Source organism: Eutrigla gurnardus (genome assembly GCF_963514095.1).
Source record: "Eutrigla gurnardus genome assembly, chromosome: 14".
Classification (NCBI taxonomy): domain Eukaryota; kingdom Metazoa; phylum Chordata; class Actinopteri; order Perciformes; family Triglidae; genus Eutrigla; species Eutrigla gurnardus.
The window spans coordinates 18,481,618-18,505,757 of NC_139937.1; the positions used below are offsets into that span (position 1 = coordinate 18,481,618).

Here is a 24,140-nt window from a genome sequence, read left to right on the forward strand (position 1 = left end):
GGCTGCAGGACTCCTTGGACGCGGAGCAGAGCAGCAGACCTGTAAGTGTCTCTTTCCTCTTATGCATGAATGAAAATGTATTTGTTTCCCATCTCACCTTCACTTCTGCAGTTTGTTTTAAAGGTTTCACTTCTTGTTACTTCAGTGTGGATTGTTAAAGGAAAAACAGTTTCACTAGTTTGTCAATTATTGCACATTATATGTAACGCGTGAGGTGATCTGTGACTTGTCCCTTTAGGCTACTAAATTCAGATGGTTTTGCAGGTGTTGTTGGTTTAGTCAAGCCGTTGATGGAGCTGCAGTAAAAACAATCACTTAGACTCTTAAATTCTGGGTATTTTTAAAAGTTGAAATAATTTGCATGTAAAATCTGCAAACTCACAGCTGACATTACAAATGTAAAGTGTAAATGGAAATGTGCCAGAAAATGTCTGTTTTAACATAATTTACACATTTTACTGGTAGGCTGTACCATGATTATGAAATTCACTTTATTTCATCTTAACGTGACATCAGATGTTACTCTGCTGGTTACTTCAAGGACCAGTTTGCTTCTGGAACTATTTATTATTTTATGCAAAAAAACAAAAAAACAAAAAAAATGACCCTTACAATTTCCCAGAATGAAACATCTTAAGATATTTTGTCCAGAAGATAAAGACATTGAGTCAAATGTCATGAAGAGGACAAAGAACTCTACTCATGTATGAATCATCTGCATTTCTGCACATCTTAAAGTAACAGTAGCTATCTTCACACAGTCTCAATGTAAAGCAGCTCCGTCACTTTTTGTAATGTTTTTAAATATAAAAAATGCCTAGCACAAACCTCAGTTCTAACTTGTAGCACATTAACAATTTAAAATAAATTGTGTACATTTCTCCGCTGTGGGACTAATTAAGGATTGTCTTTTCTTATCTGTTTTTTTTATAGATTTGCCAACAGTATAATCATCATGTTGGCATGTCTTTATGTTCAATGTGAAACTTGGAAAGTTTTTCTTTTTTAATGACACTGTTAAGTGAAATTTAAGAAAGTCTTCACATTTCAACTAAAACAAAAACAGGTCAACAGTTAAGAGAAATGGATGTGAAACGTTTTCTGTTCACATCCAGCAACTTAAACTATTCATTTTTACTTTATTGAAATGAGGCAATCAGGTTGAACCTAACATGTGCTTCACAAAGATCTGGTTAGTCACTAGAGCTTCCATACTTCAGCCAGCTCTGTTTAACGTCAACCCCCCTCCATCTGCAGCTCATCTGTTTCTACTCAACGTTTGGATTTATTTCATGACGTAACCGTTCTATAGGAGCCTGAACATTTCATGGTGACTCCTTTAGATTCAGGTTAGTTCACTTCAATCATCTGTTTTGTATTTATACTGCTGGTTGGTTCACAGAATCAGACATGAATGTTTATTATATAACAGAATGAACAGACTCCAGGATATTAGTGCCAATGCAATGGTCATCCTGCTCACCTGGTTTCTGACCTTTCATTCCTCCCAAAATTAAGCATCTAGATCTATAAACTCTATAGTTATTCTCATAAAAATATGTTAATAAACTCACTGTAGGTTTATGAGACGGGCTCCATGATTCCAGTCAGGTCAGGTGGGAACGTAAGCAAAGCAATGGGATGTAGGCAATGACAGGATGTAGGTGATGACGGGATGTAGGTGACGACGAAAGGACATAGGTGACGACGATAGGATGTAGGCAAAGCAACAGGATGTAGGCAAAGCGATGGATAGGTGGCGACAAAAGGATATGCAACGTTGATGGAATATAGGCAATGCAACGCGACGTTGGCGACGATGACAGAAAGTAGGTGATAACGATGGGACGTAGGGGACAACAGGACCTAGATGATGACACCTGAACATGGGGGATCACGTCCCGTCATTGTCACCTATGTGATTATAATGAGAGATAATGAAAGTTCACTACAATCAACTCATTGTATGAGTGTTTTTTTTATTTTTATCCAAATCTTCATTACAACTTAAATCATTCATCAAGTGACGGAAAAAAGAAAATCAAACAGTTCCTGTCAGGACTTTGTGAGGCATCCCAGTTGGTTGTCTTCTTCTATGAATATGAGATAGTATAAAACTATGGATGGTTATTGTTGTGATCTGAGGCCACACATCTGTCAAATTAGAACCAGCTGATATCCTCTGAACCAGGTCGTGTCAATTATAATGTTGTTTGCTGCTGCAGCGTTGTTGTTATTTACTGAATGGCTTGTACCTTCTGTCCTCCTCTCACATATTCCAAGGCGTGTCCTACTTGGTCCAGGCAGCCAATCAAATGGATGATAATAATGTTTTTTTTTTAAATTAGGATGAGCTTTATATTTTTGTTATGGTCTTTGCGCCTCCTCCTCACCCAACAGCAGATCAACATCAAGAACTCCACATGTGCTGGAATCCACATCTGATCACCTGGTTACTAGTTAGTTAGTTAATTTACTTTTGGTACTTGAAGTACATTTTGATGATAACACTTTTGTACTTTTGCAGAACCTTTACATGTTACAGAATATTTAACACTGTGATCTTAGTACTGTTAGTGCAGTAAAGGATCAGAGTACTTTTTCCAGCTCTGTCCTTTAAAGTGACATAGCGTTGACGGGTCCTCAACACGTTCGCAGACAAGTTGTACCTTTTAGTCTTTTGTCCCCAGCTGCTGCTCAGGTCAAACGTCACCAGATGTGAATGCATGCCACACATACATACATAGGCTCATAATGTCAACATGGCTGAGCGGTGATGAGCTGTAAATCCCTTGTTTACATCAGGTCGTCCGGTGTGTATCATAGATCTCCACTTTGTTTGCTCCCAGTTTCTACAGTTATCAGAGCAGACCAGGATCAGGACTGTGGAGGTCCCCATCTTTACAGACTTCTACAGGCTGCTTAAGGGACAGCTGTAACTGGTTTTATGTTTGGAATTATAGAGAGCTATACAATATTTTTTTTCTGACCTCATTGCCAAAAACATTAATTATGAACGTGTCTTATTCTCCACTGTTGAAAGGGTGACTAACCTTCAAGTGAAAATCTCTCCTGAACAATCTCTCCATTGTATTTACACAAAACAAATCTAGTAAATATGTCACAGTTTAATCCAGTCAATTACAAAACACTAACAGACCTTCTGAAGAATGATTTTGATTGTATTGCTCCAGATGTAGTCAGTAGTTCCCTTTTGTCTTCCCATGGGCCTTGAAAACTGCAGTTATAAGCCTCTCCTGAAAAAGGATAACCTTGATGCCTCAATATGATATATAAGATGACCAATGAAGTCTTCCAAGGAGGATGTTTCATCTCGGGCAGCACCTCTTGTAACGACTTTCTGTCCCACCTTCTCAGCTGCAAAAATACAGAAATCAATGGAGTACAAACTCATAATAAAGCGATGTTTGATTTGTCAGAGTAAGTAAAGAGCTGCTGGTCAAACACTAGGGAAATGACTGCATGGCCTGTGGTAACATCTGTCTGTCATCATGAAATGCCAGTAGCATTTCATTAGTAGTAGCAGTAGTATTACAGTAGTAATGCCAGTGTAACTCTCTGTGGTTGTTAACATCCATCTTTCTTGTGTCCCTCAGGATCACCAGACTTTCCGTCATCCTGCTGATGTGCCTTTGAGCCAGAGGCTGATCCTGTACCAGGTAACACACCGTCACTAACACTCACAGCTGTGAGGCTGAGAGTTATCGACGTCTCAGTTGTTGTGGTTCTTCATCGTGAACAACATTCACATACTTCCATATAAACCTCCTTTGTGTAATGGTAGTGTCGCTGCAGACTCTTGGATGTTACTGTTGTTCTTTGATGCTTAATCCTGCCTTCAGTTATAGAAAAATATCGTTTTTGACTGAGGCTGATGACGGTTAGTGAACGTTTTATTCCAGAGCTATTTACTTTGTCCAATGGCTTCTTGCTGCTTTGAAATGGAATTTCCTGCATATACCATCAGCCTGACTTTGAATTGGACCTCTTTGAATCAAGAGACTCTAGTACACAGTGCATTAATGAACTGAACCACTAAAACAGCAAGTGCTTAAAAAGCCCAGAACCAGTAGTTAAATACTGCTGATGTTTGTCTTTTAGTGATTGTGTAGCTCTGAAATCATCTCAAATATTTGAGGAAATAATGTGATTTTATTTATTAAGCTGTCACAGCTCCATGAGTACCTCTTCTGTGGTTTACAGCAATAACCTCCGGGTGGGGTTACTGATGGTTGTCATGTGTTGGCAGTGAACAGCTGCTGGTCTCTGAACTAAGTACTTAAAATCCTTGTTATTTCTCTGCTTGTGAATGCAGTATAATCACAAGTCCATCTGGTTGTGTTAGCTCACTGATGTTATGGTTAGCACACTAGCTAACATGGGAGGTAGTATGTTAGCATGACATCTTTAATATCGGTGTGTTTTCTGAATGAGTCTGCTCAGCCTGGTCTCCAATATATTATGTTCCCCCACAACTAAACTACCACAGTTATTTGCAGTTTGAGGAAAACATATTTTTTCATGGATCACCTTTGCTCCTGATATATCAGTTTCAGAGAGTAGATGGAAGTCCACGTAGGCAGGAGGTCTGGTTGGTGGACGGGTCAAAAAATACAGGACTTTGGTTTTCTGGTAACAAGAGATACTTAACTTCAGGTATTTGTGGGATGACATTCCTCCACAGCGTATTAATTCCTACACCCGGGTTAATTGAATGAATGAATTCATGTTTTCTTCTCAATATTAAACCCTTTGAACTGAAGGCATAACTCCGTTTGGATGATGGAATGTACTGTTTCAATTCCCGAGTGTGCAGTCAGGGCTGTTTTCCATCAGCGACGCTCCAAACATGGCCTCCATACGTTCAAGAGTAAATTCCTCCGTTTAGATTATCTAGAGCGCAAACATCTGCCTTTCAAACAGTGTAATCACCTCCATAGGCACTGGGCCTGGTGTCCTTGGTGTTTGACAGGACCGTTACAGTATACATCTTCTCCAAACATTAAAACACATGTTAGTGTTTTACGGCAGAGTCCCAGAACGAGCCCTCAGATCACCTCTCGCGTCTCCTTTTCAAAGTGTCATTTTTACTTCAGATCGCTATTCTCTGCACATATGTTAGGCAGCTGAGGACATCAGCCATGCAACTGATCACCAAATTGATCTAAAACCGGCCCTACATGCTTCTCTTTCAACATGGTGTAACCCATATAAAAACCCTGCTGCACTATTGAATTACTCCTGCTTACACATGTGGAGTCTTAGGTCTAATGTTATACCAGTATTCTTTTTCAGTGGGTCCTCAAACCTAAGGTGATGTCTTGTCTGATTAACACTGCAAAACCCAAGGATATTTAGTGGCCATTAGAAGAACTACAGCTTCAAACATGGTGCTGGCTGCCACCTGTACTCATTCTCATGCATGCGGAACTAATTAAGAGTTCTCCCTCTTCCACAGAAACAAGTTATTTTTACAGAGAAACAAAATCATCTCATACTAGGGTCCTTTTTTATGGTGGACACGTGAATTAAACAATGTAACGTCCAAATCTAGACAACAAAACCAACATTAGTTATATAACAAAACCACTTAGTTAGTTAAAGACTTCTCAACACAATGTTAAGACAATTTGTGTCTCTGTACACACAAAAATATAGATTGCATTTCAGGACTATTTCATGACCTGCTGAGAAACAGAAAGAAGCTAATAGTTAGCTTGCCAGCTACAGCAGTTCACCATCTCCTGGCCACCTCCACTTCACATGCAGGAATTATTGATTTTAACCGTGAAGAATGTGGTCATGCATGAGTTCACCGGTCATAATGTCACCGGTTTTGAATTCCTCATGGTGGCCTTGATTCAGCCTCCAGATAGCTGTCACACTCTGGTCAATCCCATCGGCCTGATTTTAGCTCTAAACAGTGAGGCCCCTCTGTATTTAATATCTAGACAGCTGAACCAAACTGACTAAATAAATAGAGTTGGGTCCATGTAAACAATGCAGAGACCAGTCCAGCGCTCTGCTGTGATCATGTACACATGCTTCACATTAAACTCAACCCCATTTCCTCAGGCCATTAGGCAGGTGATTAAAAACAGGCCCAAAACATGTTTGAGGGGGCGGGGTGGCTGTGCCCACATGTTGAAACATGCACACACACACACACACACACACACACACACACACACACACACACACACACACACACACACGCATGCATGCACAGATGGAAGCATGCTCTGACTGAACACCCTCACATAAAAGAAGGCGTGCACATTTAACAAAACTTTTGGTTGTAACTTTTACTGCCCTGCTTTCACAATCTGGAGGGTAGAGAGTTTCTTTTCTCAACAAATCCTCTCCAACAAAATCCCACCAATCTTGGAAAAGAATCGGAGCTTGAATTTTCAGCAAATGGCACTAAACCAGCAGGCATGTGTAACTTGAAACATTTGCCTCCAACTCTCATGTCGTCGTCGACTGGTTTGGTGTTTGGTGTTGGTATAGGAGCCAGGACATAGCGCAAAAACACAACGGCCAGGCAGTTTGGTCAGTAACAACCAATTTCATAAAGGTTCCTTTACAGTTACTGACAGAAATCCTTGAATGTCATCATGTTTGAATGGATACATTTCCATCAGTGACTTGGTGTAAATGACCTTCTTCTTTGGCATTGGATCTTTGCATTATTTTGGTTTCGCAACAGTTGCTGTTCACATCATTGGATGTTGGTTGTGTTATAATACTACTAGATGGATATTTAACAATCAAAGGTCAAAAAGTCAAGACTGTGTGTCTCACATGTACTTGAAAGGTATGGAAATGTCTTATGTTGTGTGATTATCTTAGCAGGTGGAGAGGGTCCTGGAAACCAGCTGGTCCCTTCACTTTTAAGATAGGTTCAAACTGCAATGTGGCCAGACTGTCTGTTGCCCATAGATGACAGGAACTGGTACTATTAGACAATAACTGGAGCCAGATGGGTGCAGAGAGGACAGGAAAGTTCTTAGTCTTCCGGCTCTTGTGTGGCAGAATCACTTTGAATTAATTTGGCTGGCGGAGCAGGATTCTCTGGAAGGAAGAAGTCTGCATCAGTGGATGACTTAGTCGTTTCTTTGTAAAAGAAAAAAAAACTTGTTTCTGTGGAAAAGGGAGAATTCTTACTTAGTTCAGCATAACCGAGAATGACTCAGAAGTACAGGTGGCAGCCAGCACTGTGTTTGAAGCTGTAGTTCTTCTAATAGCCACTAGATGCTGGATGCGAAATAGCCTGTCAGCAGTGTTGAAGTGAACGACAAACAACATCTTCTTGGAAAATTTAAATTTTTACGTTTTTTTAAGTGCTGAAAGATACAAAGAAAATTGACAATTTGTGTTCCTGAACATGAAACAGATATATTGCATTTAGTTTATTTGAGACTGGGTGTGCTTTCCTCCATGTTTTAGGATAAACCTGTGAATTTGAAGGTTAGCCATACGTTGTTTGAACGCTCTTCATATACTGATCTTATTCATGAGAAGGTAATAAACTCAAAATGGTGCAGTTAGGACTCTGAACCCTCCACATTCAGATTGGTAGAGAGATTGGAGATGGTTGCAGAAACGGGGACAGCAGACAAGTTGTCCTTTGCGTTTGTGATGAGTTTGACAGTGGTTTATTTCATGGACTGGTTTCTTACTAAATTGGCCACCTTGCAGTATTCAGTGGATAATTTATCCAGCGTATTCCCAAAGCTGCAGTTATGGTCTATGAAGAGATGAGTTCATGGCAGCATACTGGGACAAATGATTATCAGTAATTATGTTGCAAAAGACGCCCACAGTGCACTGTTCACCCCTCAACTGCCATCAGGTCATAACGAGGCCCATTTCTACTAAAAAAGTACCAAAAAACTCTGAACCTCTGAATCTGTACCCCTAAATTCACCTCTTGATTTAAAAATTAAGGTAATTTAATTTATGTTATTCTACACTTTTTCTTAGTTTATGAACAGAAAACATTAAAACCCAGACAAACAACATATAACAAAATATTCAACCCAGTCTCATGGCATGTCATGAAATGGTCACAAAAAACAATCTGTTCGTTTCATGTTCACGGACATGAAGTGTCTATTTCTTTTATGTCTCTGGATGTGTTAAATTCATGTGTCAACCATTAGGAGGATCCTTTGTATTGACATTGTTGTAATGCTATGTTTGTCCAGAGCTACTGACGTTGCATTAATTATCTCTGTGTGACTTTAGAGTCAGTCTGTTCAAAAAAACGAGGAAACCGTTTAGAGTTGTTGGAATTATTTTCAGATGAGCCTTCATTTACCATGTATTCACTAAAATGTAAAAAAAAACAAACAAACATATTTTTCATCTTATACCATTTTTACTCGAGGGAATTCTCTCTCCCACCACCAAATACTTTGGCACTCACATGAAAGGGTAAAGTAAATTCCACAACGTGCAACTTGTTTGTTCTGCAGACCAACACACCACAGCTCCGAGGTGTCTTCAAGTTTGGCAGTAATGCAGAGTGATGGTGGGGCGTGTCCTGGTTTCATGACTGTAAACAAATGTGTCCCCTGCTGAGCCTGATGGGAAACAGATTCTCTCCATTCATGGTCGCCTTTGTCTTTGTCTTGCAGAGAGAGAAACCCGAGAACGGTTCCAGCATGGAAAGGAGGCGGGGTCTTCTCCTTGGCCTCATCATGACAATGTGTTTCTATGGCAACGCTGCTCAGATGACAGGTGCGTATGATTATGCAGCTATGGTTAACTTCCTGCATACCAGCACATAAAAGATTATGGCTAATGTGCCCCTGCTTCAACATGATGTCAGCTCATGATCTGTGTCTGTAAAGGCCATTTACACGACACATACTGGGCCTCACAGAGGAGATGTGTGTGCTATAAGCAGCACTGTTACTAACCCTGCACAAAATATTCAGAACTGGTTCACTTTAATCAGCAGTGCCTAGCTGTATGAAACATATGGGTCTGTCAGTCATAGCAAATATATTATGGTTGGCAATTAAAATACTTTGTTAAAGAGTAACTAAACCCCTTCATTCATCTGAAAACCAATGTATGTCAGTATTTATTTATGTTGTTAAATGATTCAGGTCTAAATCTGGAAATTTAAAAGGCTCATACCAGTGTTACTACGTCATTGTCCATAAAGAACATCGGCGAGCTAGCTTACATAAACCTCTACCATGTTTATCAAAGTTGCTTAATTTTTTAGATTGTTTGTCCATATTCAATAGAAGTTACAGAATGTACTTGAAAATGTTTGTTCTGGTTCGTTTAAACTCACCTCATCATTAAAATCCTTGTTCTAGCTCTAACTCAGTTAGAAATACAGATCTTGTAAGGAACAATTTTTCCAGGCGTAATAACATTCTGCTCAACAGCTTTCTTGGCTCTGTTGTGATTGACAGCTCAGAGGGCAGAACCAAAGTATAAAGAAGGTCAACCATTGGCTGAAAGTTACACCTCGGGCTTGTATGACTTTCTAGTTACCTAGCCAACCACTAACAGACGAGAAAAGGCCTGTCCTGTGATTGTAATGCAACACTAGTTATATAAAATTTTTCCCACCTTCTAGAGATAGTTTTTGAATTTCCAAGTAAGAAGCAGTTGGGCTAAAACTCTGGGGTTTAGTTAGTCTTAACAACATTTATTGTAGCTTTGTGAAGTCATACGACCTATGCTCTCTTGCCTGAAAGGCTCTGGATCTTCACTGAAAATATATTCTAATCTTGTTGAGGTGTTTCTCAGAAAAACTCAAAGTATCTGGGGTCAGGAAAACACTCAAAATGTTTTATACAGCAATGCACGTGACTGTAAAGTTGTTGACACCAAACGCAAAGCGAATTTTCGCCTCACTTTGCTCACACAAGTGTGACCCTGGATAATTTGTATTTATTGGTGTGTAAGATGCACCAGATTGGAGGCCTTACCTCCATGTGGACATCAACTAGATTTCATCCATCATGGCTGAAATAACCACTATTGCTGCTTTGTATATAATGTGAAGTCCCAGATACACCGGGAAACCAAACGCTGTCCTGTCAAGGTTCATGACATCATCCCGATGCCAGATGCTAACATTGTAGCTGCTCCATCAACACTCCAAATAAGATCATCTAGACATAAATTTGACAGTGACGTTGTTGTGTGGATAGTCTCTGGTTTCTCCACTTAGTCTGGTCTGGTCTCTGGACTTATATGAGCTACTATCGTAGAACTCTGGGGGACCAAAGACACAGGAGACAACATTTGTTTCCTCCATTTAGGATTCAGCATTGTCAGGATGACAGAAGGACGATCTCATCGCTGATAGGCTGTAGTGATGCAGCGTCACTAGACTTTAATTGCATACACAAATGACGAGAATTTCACACAGCTGCCTCCTTTGTGCAGTCATTGTGTTATTCACGTCCATGCTGCTCCACACGAATTGTGCAATCATGCCAAGCAAAAAGCTTGCTTTACGTTTGGTGTCATCACAGCATAAGGTATATAAACGTTTATAGTGAGATGGTATTGTTGTATCAGCACCAAACTCTTTGCACCACCAACACTGTCTGAAGGAAATGACCACGAGCTTTAAGCCTTGCGACTTTGTTTCACCTTTCTCACACTTTTGCATCCACGAGTCCACCTGAAGGTGAGTCCTTTCAGAGTAGATGCCTGCTCCACAAGCATCACCAGCAGTCACCCACATCTGTCTGTGAATCACACTTTTCACCTCTGGCTGCCACACTTTCTAAAAACCAAGAGCTGTTCAGCTTTCCTTGCGGCACCCTGTGGTTTCTTACCTTTAAGACCTCCATGACTTGACAACCTTCCCTTTCAGTCTGCACTCAAGAGGCTGTTGCAGACATCGTCTTCATGGTGGACGGCTCATGGAGCATCGGCACTGAGAACTTCAAGGAGATCCGTCAGTTTCTGTACACGCTGGTCAACAGCTTTGACATCGGGCCTCAGCATGTCCGTATCGGCCTGGTCCAGTACAGCACAACTCCACGCACCGAGTTCCTGCTCAACACCTATCAGAACAAGAAGGACATCCTCCAGTACATCAGCGTCTTACCTTACATGGGAGGTGGCACCCAGACAGGCCAAGGCTTGGACTTCATGTTGAATGAGCACTTTGTGGAAGGGGCGGGAAGCCGAGGAGGCCAGAATGTGCCGCAGATCGCTGTGGTGATCACCGATGGCAAGTCACAAGACAACGTGGAGTCCCATGCTCAGGATCTGAAGAGAAAGGGAATTGTTTTGTATGCCATTGGTATCAAAGATGCAGATGAAGACCAGCTGAAAGAGATTGCCAATGAACCGCACGGTCAGCACGTCTACAGTGTGTCTGACTTCACAGCGCTGCAGGGAATTTCTCAGAGCATCATCCAGACACTTTGCACAACTGTAGAGGAAGTCAAACGACAACTCCTGCAGTTGTCTCAAGGTAAAATGTGTCATATTAAGCAGGTCCTGCTGAATCGGTCAACAGACTTAAGTATTACTTAGAGCAAAGTAGTACTTACAGAATTCGTAATGTCAGTGTCAACAAACTATCATTTTAGAGACTGCGGACAAACAACATATTCTCGTACCACTTCATAAAATACTATTGTAATTGAAATCTAGGGATTCCTTTACATGGATATGGAATTTTCCATTTTCTTTGTCACTCAGCGCAAATTTTAATGTATATCAATTGTAAGTATCTTTTGTGATTGTAACATGTTTTTTTTTTTATGTCAGTCGGGATTGGGGACATTGGGTTAGACAACAAAATAAACATTGGTTATGTGTTGTTGGACCCATCCACCCCCAATCAGTAGTCTTTCTTAGTTTTTAATACTACATCACTAGCTCTGGATGCATTTGATTCATGTGTCCACCATGAAAAAGGATCCCGATTAACTTTATATTGATGTTGTTTTAGTGCTTAGAGATACAAAAAATTGACGATTTATGTCAATGTATTGCATTGGATGGGTAAAATGTATGGGTACACACTGTGACAGCTTGTCCTTTGTTCTCCCTCCTGTCCAGAATGTGCCAAAGCTACCATGGCCGATATCGTCTTTGTGGTGGACGGCTCCTCCAGCATCGGGCTCAGTAACTTCCAGGAGATCCGGCAGTTCCTCAGGAGCATTGTCTCAGGCCTTGACATCGGCCCTGACAAAGTTCGGATCGGCTTGGCTCAGTACAGTAATCAACCTTACCAGGAGTTCCTGCTGAAGGATCACATGGACAAGAAGTCCCTGCTGGCTGCAGTGGACACATTTCAGTACAGAACAGGAGGCACGGAAACAGGCAAGGCCCTGGAATTCATCCGGATGCAATATTTCACAGAGGACGCAGGCAGTCGAATCAATCACCGTGTGCCTCAGATAGCCGTGGTTATCACAGATGGAGACTCCACAGACGATGTATTAGAGCCCGCTAAGCAACTGAGAAAGCTTGGAGTCATAGTGTTTGGCATCGGGGTCGGAGCAGCTAACATGCAAGAGCTCGAGTCCATTGCCAACCGTCCTGCAGAGCACTTCCTGTACTCCATTGACAGCTACCAGGCTCTGCAGAGGCTGACAGTTGGTTTGCTGCAAACAGTTTGTGTCTCTGTGGAGGATCGGAGGCAAGGTAAGACAAATTAAAAAATATATATTTGTTGTGATGTAAAAAAGCAGCTGAAAAGTAACTTTTCAAGCTCCAGCTGAAAATCGTACTTTTACTTGTTGTACTCTTACAGTAGCAGTAATATAAAGGAGAGCGATGTAAGAAAACCATAACGTTGTGTAACTCCAATGGCCATTTAACTGTAGACCATCATGGCAGGATTGTACAGCTCTGTATGGCTGGTTACATGAGTTACATTTTGCCCATTGCAGCGAGGGAAAAGTTTATTCATTTTCAGCTTTTCGCTATAGGCCACTCACATTTTTTTCTTCAGCATCCCCGTGGTCTCCAAACACATGTGTAAAAAATATGATGACAGAAAATACTAAAGAGGTGATGCGCTGCAAGTTTTTTGGTCTACCATAACTGGTCTTGGATTGTTTTCTCTCAGCCTTGGCAGAAAATTATGCAGACATCTTCTTCCTGGTGGACAGTGGCATGACGTCAGCAGAGTTCCAGCAGGTCAGGATTGTCCTCACCCGACTGGCCAATCAACTTAATATCGGTGCGGCTGCCTACCGTCTGGGCTTGGCCCAGTATGGTCAAACTGTCCATATGGAATTTCATCTTAACACTTACCAAACCAGAGAGCAGGTTCAGAATGCTGTCAAGCGTTTCCGCCAGCGAAGACTGCAACCCAATGAGCTTCGCAAACTGGGGGGAGCCCTGCAAAACGCCAGTACTCAATTCTTCACAAGTGAGGTAGGAAGCCGGGCAGACCAAGGTTACCGTCAGTTCCTTGTTGTTCTAAATGGAAAAGACTCAGATGATCCTGTGTATCGGGGGGCACGTCTGATCAAATCATCAGGAGTAACTGTGGTGGGGATGAGTCTTGGTGCTATGACAAGGTCTATGAGGGAGATGAAAGTCATAGCCACTGCACCGTACATATACCCTGCTCAAAATGCTGGGAATGCTGTTCCCACACTGAGGGCTATCTTTGAAAAACAGGAAGAGGAGCCCATTACAACTGGAGGTGAAACTTTACTTTTTTAATTATACTGTTGTTGTAATTCTTTCATGAATCAGCTGAATGCATCTATGAAATATATTTTAGGATGTCAGAATATGAATGTAAAAAAAGATCTTCATTTTTATAGAATATATAAGACGGCCTTTGAAACAAAACATTGGTTTTTATGGTTGAAGCCATAGAATGGACTGACTGGACTGAATTATCGTCTCTGCAGCTAATTTAATATCAGTTTTCTCCTGTTTCACGCAAAATGTTTTACACACACCATGACAAAATCAATTACTCAGTTCCATCCATCCATCGTCTACTGCTTATTCTGTAGTCAGGGTCGGGGGAGGGGGGATCCCAGCTGACATTGGGCGAAGGCAGGGTTCACACTGATTAGGTCGCCAGTCTATCACAGGGGTGACAGACAGAAACATACAGAGACAGACAACCATTTGTAATGATAAATTAGTAACATTCTCAGTCGGCTGTTTTATAATGGTCAACACCACTGAACAACCTTGGCGAAATATGCATGCTAGCAGAAATAGCATATAAACAAACTAAGTTTGGCTAGCAAACATTATAACACCACTCACTTGGATCCTTACACTGAGTACAGCTCAGGAAACTCACACATTGATAATTGTTAGGTGTCAGATAGCACATCTTCTGCTGGAAAACCTGTAACATAAAGATAGAAAGCATCCAAATTATCCATATTATTTGTGATTTTGGTCGCATGACAGCGGCGCTAACTTTTAGATTTTACCAAAAGACATTGCCATAGGTCTCCTTTCAGGTCCAACTCTGTCCCTAGACCACCTATACACCTGTATCATTATCTCTCAGCAAGAAAATAATTTGGGTCTCTCATCTCTGAAATGTAATTGACTAGTTGAATAGTTTATTGATTAATTATTTTGTGATGATACAATCCTTTCATAGATTGCAAAGCAGCCAAACTGGCTGACATTGTGTTCATCATTGATGAGTCTGGAAGCATTGGAAACTCCAACTTTCAGCTGGTGCGATCTTTCCTGCACTCGGTTGTGAGTGGCTTGGAGGTCAGTCCCTCTCGAGTCCGAGTAGGCATCGTGATGTATCATTCCAGGCCCACAGCACAGGTCTACCTCAACTCCTTCAATGACAAGAAGGAACTGCTGGATTTTATCAAAATTCTGCCTTATCATGGAGGTGGTACGAACACTGGAGAGGCCCTCAAGTTCACCCTGGAGAAAGTTTTTGTCCCGCAAAAAGGAAGCAGGATTAAAAAGGGCGTTCAGCAAGTGGCAGTGGTGGTCACAGATGGTAAATCCCAGGATGATGTGGGCAAGGCAGCAGCGGAACTTCGTCGTGCTAATGTCACTGTTTATGCAGTAGGCGTCAAAGATGCCAACGATGCCCAGCTTGTAGAGATGGCATCCTATCCCTCCCATAAGCACAAGTTTATTGTGGACAGTTTTGCCATGCTGAAATCACTCACGCAGCGCCTGCAGAAAATTATGTGCCAAAACATTCTTCGGCAAGCAGTCTCAGTCACGGCAAGAAGAACTGACATTAAAGAAGGTCTGAACCCGTTTTATTTTTTGCAATTGGCTTGTTGAATAGATTTAAAAATAGGATTTATGTCAAAGTTTAAAGATTTTAAAAATAATGTAAAGGAATTTATGGCCCATGCATTGGGGAAAAAACTCATAATTTTTTTGCTTTTACTTTTCCAGGCTGTGTACAAAAAGATGAAGCTGACATCTTCTTCCTGATTGATCACTCAGGAAGCATTTACCCTAACGACTTCCAAGACATGAAAAAGTTCATGCTTGAGTTTCTTCATACATTCCATATTGGGCCAGAACACGTCCGAGTTGGGGTTGCAAAATATGCAGATTCACCTAATCTAGAATTTGATTTGACCCACTCAGATAGCAAGATAACATTGGAAAAAGCCATTGGTGACATTATACAATTAGGAGGTGGGACAGAGACAGGAAGAGCACTGGAATTCATGGGCCCACTCTTTGAAAGAGCAAAGGCCGCTCGCGCCGATGTCCCAGAATACCTGGTGGTCATCACCGATGGAAAATCCGCTGATGAGGTCAAGGCTCCTGCAGAAAAACTGAGGGCGCAGGGTGTCATTGTCTACGCCATTGGGGTGAAAAAGGCGGATGTAGATGAGCTGAAAGAGATTGCTGGAGACGCCAAGAGGACTTTCCTTGTCAATAATTTTGATGCTTTGATTCCAATCAAGGATGACATCATCACAGACATCTGTTCTCCAGACGGTAAGGAGAAGTGGGATAGATCTTCTTACTGAATATGAACTGCAGATGGTTCATGGTTCATTTGTGGGTGTGGGAGATGCCTTAACTAAGAGGCAACCAGGGCATAAGATAGATATGTATGTTATGATACATTTTGCATTTCTTTAAAAGCAGGATAAGAGGATCGCCTCACTAACATGTCTGTGCTACTGCGTCCACAGCTTGCAAAGACAAACCGGCGGACCTCCTTTTCTTGATTGACAGCTCTACAAGCATTGATCCACCAGACTATGTGAAAATGAAAGACTTCATGAAATCTGTCATCAGCAAGTCCCACATTGGGCAGAACAATGTGCATGTCGGGGTCATGCAATTCAGTGACAGCCCAAAAATAATGTTCCCCCTTAACCGCCACTTCAGCAAGGAAGAGATGTTGAAAGCCGTCAATGATATGCAGCAGCTTGGAGGAGACACGCACACAGGTGAAGCTCTCGCAGATGTGTCGCAGTACTTTGATGGAACCACAGGAGGGCGTCCTGAAGTGAAGAAGATGCTTGTAGTGATAACAGATGGCGAGGCCCAAGACCTGGTCAAAGGCCCTGCTGAGGCTCTGAGGGCTAAGGGAGTGGTGGTCTATGCCATTGGTGTGGTGGACGCCAACACCACCCAGCTGCTGGAGATCAGCGGTTCACCAGAAAGAATGTATTCTGAGAGGGACTTTGACGCTCTGAAAGACTTGGAGAGTCAGATGGCCATGGAGGTCTGTAAGATCCATAAAGGTAAGAGCTTTTCAAAAACATTAAATCATTTCAACAAAAGAGCTCCTTTTTCTTGAACTCTTTGACTCACATCTTGTAATAATGTACATAAGTATTTTGCAGTAGACATCCTTATTTTACAACTTTACACTTTCTAAGTGTTCCTGCTATATCTTTATCTCTGAGATATGCTCTCTGTCATTTTATTTCAACCAGAGTGTAAGAAGACAAAAAAAGCTGACGTTATTTTCCTGGTGGATGGCTCCAACAGTGTTGCCAAAGATTTCGATAAGATGCAGAAATTTATGGAGTTAATAGTGAACGAAACCTCGGTTGGCAAGGACATGACTCGCTTTGGGGTCATTCTCTACGCTGACACACCCGAATTGGCTTTCACTCTGAAAGAGTCCGGCTCCAGACGAGAGGTTATTAGAAGAATAAAAGAGCTAAAGCGACCGGGTGTAAACACATACACTGGCAAAGCTTTGGCATACTCCTTGGATTTCTTTAATGAAGAACATGGTGGTAGGGCCGCTCTCCGTGTGCCACAAGTTCTCATGGTGATCACCGATGGTGCTGCTCATGACAGTTCTGCCCTTGCTGCGACATCCAAGGCTCTGCGAGACAAAAAAATCACTGTCTTTGGTATTGGAGTTGAAAAAGCCAACAAGACAGAGCTGAATATCATCACTGGTCAAGACCCTTCTAGAGTCTTTTATGTGGATAATTTTGCTGTGCTGGAAACTCTGTACAAGAATATTACTGGAAGATTCTGCATTACCACCGAGCCAGGTAAGTGTCCCAGTACCTTTGTATATAGTACCTGTATATTTGTAGAAGATACAGTAAAATGATGGGGCGGGGGCGGTACATTAATGCCACAATGCCAAGGTTGTTTGTGGTGCTGACTTCCCAGGAAGTTAAAACCTGCTCCACCTTTATTGATGTAGACAATGTATACATTTTCTAAAATCACACGTGGCAACACTCAAGGCATTATTGATGAGTAAATATAATTTAATTTCTTCATTGGGCTCTATATGGGAATTTATTTAGCTGGTGTTCACAATGGCATTATCAACAGGTCAAGACAGGTAATTTGTCAATAGAGGAGGTTGGAGAGAGCCTCCAACCACAGTGAATATGAATGTTGAAAGCTTACAATTATGAATTCAAATGCAAACTTGAAATATGTATGGCTCAAGTATGTATCAGTAATACGGATACGTTTCCTCACTTTCACAGTTTGTGAAAAACAGCTGGCTGACCTGGTCTTCCTTCTCGATCAGTCTACCAGCATCAACCAAGATGACTACAAGACCATGAAGATCTTCACCACAGATCTAGTGAAGAGTTTCAAAGTCAGTGAACATTTAGTGCGTGTAGGACTTGCCCAGTTCAGCAGCACTTTCAAAGATGAGTTTTACCTCAACCAGTTCTACAGCGAGCAAGCCGTGACCAAGCACATTCTGGACATGCAGCAGCTCGGTGGAGATACCAATATCGGACATGCCCTGGATTCCATTAGAGATTATTTTGAGAAATCACGGGGTTGCCGAAAATCTGAAGGGATCCCCCAGAATCTGGTGCTGATCACAGACGGTGATTCACAGGATGAAGTGGAGGACGCAGCTGACCGTCTCAAGGCTCTGGGGGTCGAGGTGTTTGCCATCGGAATTGGAAATGTCCACGATCTGGAACTTCTGCAGATCACTGGCACCCCGGATAGGCTGTTTCATGTGCAGAACTTCGGCACCTTGGCAAAGATCAAGAAAAAGGTGGTCGAAACAATCTGCAAACCAAATCAACTGTCCAGTGGTGAGTGTTAAGGACTGACTTACTCTCTCTGTCTGTCTCCTCTTCTTTCCCCCCATTTCCCTGCCATGGGACCAATCAAGGTTCTTCTTATATTATATTGCTGTGTGTCTAAGACTGCAAAAGGTAAAGACATGTTTCCTTTTGCTGCAGATTGCACCATTGACATCGCCATGGGATTCGATATTTCTCAAAGAACCGGTGCTCCTGGTGAGATGTTGACCAGCGGCCACGCCAAGCTCAAAGCCTTCCTGCCAGACATCGTCAATTACATTTCTTCAGTACAAGGCCCGTGCTGTGTCAGTTCTACAACTGTCAAGACCAACCTCGCCTACCGAGTGGTGGCTCAAGATGGACGTCGACTCTACGACTTCAGCTTTGAGGGCTACAGCAGGGAGGTGTTGGATAAAGTTATGACATTGAAATTGGCAGAGCCCACTTTCTTCAATACTGCCATGCTGAAATCCTTCAGGGAGAAGCTCAGTGCAGAGTCAGGAGCTGGCGTGAAGGTGAGTTGAAATGACGCACAGACATCTAGTCTAAGTCTTTAGGTGAAAGTGATAGATTTGTGGGACAGCAGGCTTAGGAAGGACATTGCTTTGGATGCCAAGGCCTTGTTGATGTTGGTTTGTTGGTTCTGCCCCGGGATCTCTTCCAAGTTGGACGTGCCCTGAAATGTTTCCAGGGAAGATCCTGACCAGATCTTGAATAACCTCAGCCTTTCAACATGAAGGAGCAGCAGTTCCCTATCCTAAGGCCAGCCACCTTATGAAGGAAACTAATGTTGTCCGTGTGTATCCATAATGTCAATGGTCACTTCCCTTAATTTCATGCCAAAGTGAAGGTCAGAATATAGATGGGCTGGTCTAGAGAGCTTTGCCTTCCAGCTCAACTTCCTCGTCACCACAAAGGTCCAGTGCAACGCCTGCATCTGCTGATGCCGCACCAAACTGCTTATCCATCTTTTTGACTTTTTTAATGATGAACATGAACAAGACCCCAAGCTACATTACTTCTGTCTTTCACTTGGGGCAGTGACTCAGTCGCAGCCTGGAGGATGAATGGATGGATGGATGAATGGAAGGATGGATGGATGGATAGATGGATGGATCATGGATGGATGTATGTATGGACAAGTTTTTAAGTGTAGAAAGAGTTGTAATTCGTCATAATTTGATGTTACCAACATGTTTGTTAACAATGAACTAATACTTCTGTTCACATAATGAACAATTTTACATAGAGAGATTAGGTGCAGTCATTTATAGAAAAATAGTTGGTCTCTGAATTAGTTTATGAGGTTTTTATTCACACAAAGTACAGAAAAAAATATTCTTGTATCTGTATTAAATTTAAGATATCAGAATCGGTATCAAAAATTTCCCAGCTCCTTTTGTTCTAATCTTCATGGTTGAGAACTTGATTACAGCATATCAGCATTGGATAATATGTTGGATGTGTCTTTACATTCATCTAAATGATGGACATATCAAAGAGATGACATTAACAAAAACAACCTCATCTATCAGGTGGTGGTGATCTTCTCGGACGGACTCGACGAGGACGTGATGAAACTGGAGGAGGAATCAGAGCTGCTGCGAAAGTCTGGTAAAAACTGAGAGGCATATTGAACATTACCACAAATTGTATTTCTTAAGTGATTATGTTTTAATGATCCAGTAAATGACGTACCTCCATTATGAGAAGTTACACACACATGTTATCTTTGTTTGTGTGTTGTTTCTGCAGGGATCAGCGCTCTGCTGATTGTGGCCCTTGAGGGGGCACGAGACCCCGCCCAGCTGCAGATGTTGGAGTTTGGCCGAGGATTTGGCTACAAGCTCCCTCTCAGCATCGGCATGCAGAGTGTTGGCAGTACCATCCTCAAACAGATTGTAAGTCCTTCATGATACTGCAAACATCAGGTATAGCAGCCATTATAAACTTCCTGTTCAAACTTCTGATTGGACAAATCTGTGCAAGAAAATGAATTTACATTAAATCTAATGAATGACTATTCAAAGTGTGAAAAAACACAGGAAATCGAGCCTGTTCTTAAAACTTTTTATGAACAATGGTTTCGGAGTGTGATTGACAAATGTGATTGACACAACTTGTGTCTCTTTGAATTACATTTTCTAGGTGAAGGCGTCTTCTATACAGCGAAGCAACGTCGTGAATTACATTTTAATGGAAACATATTTTGTCCTGGATTACCGTTGTTTTTTACTCACCATAAGTAGGTTTCTAATGGTAGTCTGCGTAGGGAGGAGGTGGATTTATGGGTCAAACAAACAGGACTTTCACCCGCTGGTTGTGTCTCGTGTGAAACCAGAAGTCAATGTTGGCTTGTATTAATTTACATCTGTAACTTCAATAACGTAACAAACAAAATTTTAAGCAAAATCAGGACTTTATTACCAAACCAAACCAAGTATTTTTGTATCATTGTTTTGGTTTTGTTTGAATTTACGTTAATTACGTTTAAAACTTCAATCGTAATTTAGGGGAAAATATTGATTTATGTTGAGTTGAGAGTGCAGCGTATGTGATTTTTTTAGGAGACAGGGTTGGCCCTGGACTATTTGGGCCCCTGAGCCCTCAAGGGCCATCCAGTCTTCCATCCACTTTGAGGATGGAGAGATCCTTGTCTCAGCTCGATGACGGTCACAGATACTCATTAGTCCATTGAAGTTTTTCCTGTCATGGCGTGTCCGTTTGCAGCCTCAGGGGAGTGTTGGCTGAAGAATGTCAATTATTCACCATGTTGAGGAATAGACAAAGTTTCTCATAAAAGTATTCTCCTATTTTTAAGAAGTTCTTAAAAAAAGTTTCAACCTCTTTCTAAGATTCTGTCTTTTCTTTAATGTTTGAGGCAAACAAATTTTAAATTAGCCTTTTATTGTTTGTTTTTTAAATCCAATCCATGTCTGTCTCTCTGTCTTTCTGCAGGACTCGACGGCCAATAGGGAGTGCTGCAACGTCATGTGCAAATGTTCGGGACATGAAGGCATCCGTGGCTCTCGGGGCCCCCCGGGGTCAAAGGTGACATGACACATGATGCTAGGAAGGTTTAGGAGAACCAATCGGAAGGGCGTTCTGAGTGAGAACAAGCATACCGTCACACTTAAATCCATTTTCATCATTCAAAGGTCAATGATGAATATATAGTGTTACACACTCAGACACACAACATCACAGTCTCTCAATCAAAACAATAACACGTTTGGTAAAGTAGCCAACATTTGCTCAGCTTCTTTCTCCGATAACTTCAGTTTGACTCAAATCCTTAGTGAAATAAAATCCACCAATATCTAAAACATGAATTGGCTTTAACCTGGATAATTTAAAATAAATTAGAACACTGATACATAAACAAAGAGGATGTGACATCACTGACAGTCGATTAAACTACAGATTTTTCTGCTTTGAACATTCTTGGAGACATTTGTGATAATGGAAACTCAACAGCAGTCATTTTTCAGACATTGTAAACTGGAGATGTATTAAACCTTTAAGTTAAAGAAAAAAACTTGATTACAAGTAAAAGGTATGCATTCAAAATGTAGCTAAGGTTGAAGAAGTAGCAGGTTTATTATTAGACTGTGCAGCTAATATTAACGACAAGACAATTTGCTTTGTTGGTGAAAAGTTGAATATTTTGATGTTTTATTTAAACAAAGCAGTGCGATTCATTGTGTTTCTTCACTGATTCATTAGTAGCAGAGTCTAAAGGGATTAATGCAGCTGTTAACTAAACTAAAGGCTTCTATCCACTTCCTCTTTTGGTTAATGGCGTGTTTTCTGCACAGTGACACAGAGGTTTTATAAAGAAACAATCTGAATGCTGGTAATAATAATAATAATAATAATAATAATAATAATAATAATACATTGTTCACTACTGGGTGAAGAAAGGTAGCAGTTGTTTAAATAAGACATGGATATTTCTAATACAGTGAAGCTTTATCATCCACAAGGAAACATACATTTGTGTTATGTTTCTCTGGACAGGGTCCGTCTGGACAGAAAGGTTTCCCAGGGTTCCCAGGAGACGAGGGTGTAGCTGTAAGTACTTCATTCATTTTTAACCAGAGACTCGTTTCACTGCAAGGTTTGTTCTTACCAGATGATGGAATAAATCAATGACTAATCAAAGCCTTTTATAAACGCATGAACTGCACAGTCAACCAGCAGCTGAAACTTGAAAAATCAAAATGATTAAATTCATTAATAACTCCATGTGTGGCATCACTTGTTTGCATGTTGCAGGGTGAGCGAGGCGGATCTGGACCCAGCGGACCTCAGGGGGTCCAGGGTTGTTCCGGACTCAGAGGACCGAAGGTAAACCCCCGCTGCTCCACAGTCGTGATCGATGCTACATCCACACGAGTGAGCACCTGTCTAACTGTTGCTGTTTTTGTCTCCAGGGCTACCGAGGCCTCCGAGGAAACAAGGTGAGAGACCACGTCAAACATTCAGTTCATTAGGATGTAACTTTGTCCAGAGAGCCAAAAGTAACCTTCTCGCTACGTTACAGGGTGAACAAGGAGAAGACGGTCTGGACGGAATCAACGGAGAACAGGTATGACCAGTCTGACTGATGTCTGTCCACAATAAAGAGCATGATTGTCCCCAAAGTAAGACAAGGATCAATAATGCTTAGACTAAAGCTCAGGATGTGGATTCTCATTGACCAGATCCCTGTCCTGTGATGGAAAACCTTTACATTTGGTTTGTCTCTATGTCCAGGGGGACACAGAGACAGACTCTCAGTAGACTAGAAGCAAAGCCGATTTCATCCAAAGTCAGTGCAAAGACACAAATAGACCCAAATTCACATCACTCACTTGAAATATTTCAACTTGTGATATGTTCTGGTGTCTTTGTTTCTACAGCCTATCAGTGTTGAGACTGTCCTCCTAACAAATGTTGTCTCCTGTGTCAGGGGTCCCCCAGAGCTTTAGGATAGTAGCTCATATTAGTCCAGAGACCAGACCAGACTATGTGGATTAACCAAAGACTGTCTATAGTCCAAACAAACAAGGTTGCTGCTGTATTTATGTCTAAATGACCTTATTTGGAGTCTTGATGGAGCAGCTTCAATGCTTACATAGCCTAGCACCCATCAACCAGATTCCATTCAGAAAACAAGCATTTTAAAAGTTGTCAGCTTGTCGTCTTGCAGACAGACCTAACAAAGCTTGACTTCAGACAAAAAGCGCCTTGAGTGGTCGAAAAGACTAGAAAAGCGCTCTAGAAATGCAGGTCCATTTAAGAAGGAATTGCGACCCTGCAGCAGTAAGAGGGCCCTTCCTTTCTCTTGAGAGTCAGAGATCCTCTCTGTTTTTTTATCATCGTGGAGGAAATGAGCGGGTGTGTCCAGGAAGTGAGCTGATTCGAGAGATTTCCAGGCTCTGAGTGCTGTTCTGATTCTGGTTCTGTCTGCAGGGAAGCACAGGAAAACCTGGAGGTCGAGGAGAGAGAGGAGCCCAAGGAAACCCAGTAAAACCATTTATTTTTTATTTTTCTCTTTGTTTTTATCAAACCAAACAAATCATTCACAGTATGTAGTGATACACAAAACCTCCGTCTGTACTTTCACATTTTTATTGCATGGTCGTTCACTTTTAATAGCTT

The 24,140-nt window shown here is 41.6% G+C and overlaps 1 protein-coding gene across 5 annotated transcripts in view; it reads left to right on the plus strand.

Moving 5' to 3' along the window:
- Window positions 1-24,140, plus strand: part of LOC311023865 (collagen alpha-6(VI) chain-like) — a 39,679-nt gene continuing 15,539 nt past the window's right edge. For 2 of the 5 annotated variants that reach the window (XM_084025960.1, XM_084025963.1), the window contains exons 1-20: window positions 1-41; window positions 3,618-3,680; window positions 8,664-8,766; window positions 10,880-11,488; window positions 12,082-12,669; window positions 13,097-13,681; window positions 14,615-15,235; window positions 15,391-15,948; window positions 16,149-16,706; window positions 16,902-17,477; window positions 17,931-18,509; window positions 18,654-19,009; window positions 20,030-20,108; window positions 20,250-20,395; window positions 21,453-21,545; window positions 22,515-22,568; window positions 22,773-22,844; window positions 22,931-22,957; window positions 23,041-23,085; window positions 23,952-24,005. In XM_084025960.1, the coding sequence (XP_083882086.1) occupies window positions 8,691-8,766; window positions 10,880-11,488; window positions 12,082-12,669; window positions 13,097-13,681; window positions 14,615-15,235; window positions 15,391-15,948; window positions 16,149-16,706; window positions 16,902-17,477; window positions 17,931-18,509; window positions 18,654-19,009; window positions 20,030-20,108; window positions 20,250-20,395; window positions 21,453-21,545; window positions 22,515-22,568; window positions 22,773-22,844; window positions 22,931-22,957; window positions 23,041-23,085; window positions 23,952-24,005 (5,676 nt within the window). In that variant the 5' untranslated portion in view covers window positions 1-41; window positions 3,618-3,680; window positions 8,664-8,690. Of the gene's footprint in view, window positions 42-1,257; window positions 1,350-3,617; window positions 3,681-8,663; window positions 8,767-10,879; window positions 11,489-12,081; window positions 12,670-13,096; window positions 13,682-14,614; window positions 15,236-15,390; window positions 15,949-16,148; window positions 16,707-16,901; window positions 17,478-17,930; window positions 18,510-18,653; window positions 19,010-20,029; window positions 20,109-20,249; window positions 20,396-21,452; window positions 21,546-22,514; window positions 22,569-22,772; window positions 22,845-22,930; window positions 22,958-23,040; window positions 23,086-23,951; window positions 24,006-24,140 lie in introns of those variants that run through there. The other 3 variants (XM_084025962.1, XM_084025961.1, XM_084025964.1) reach the window with 3 other exon arrangements.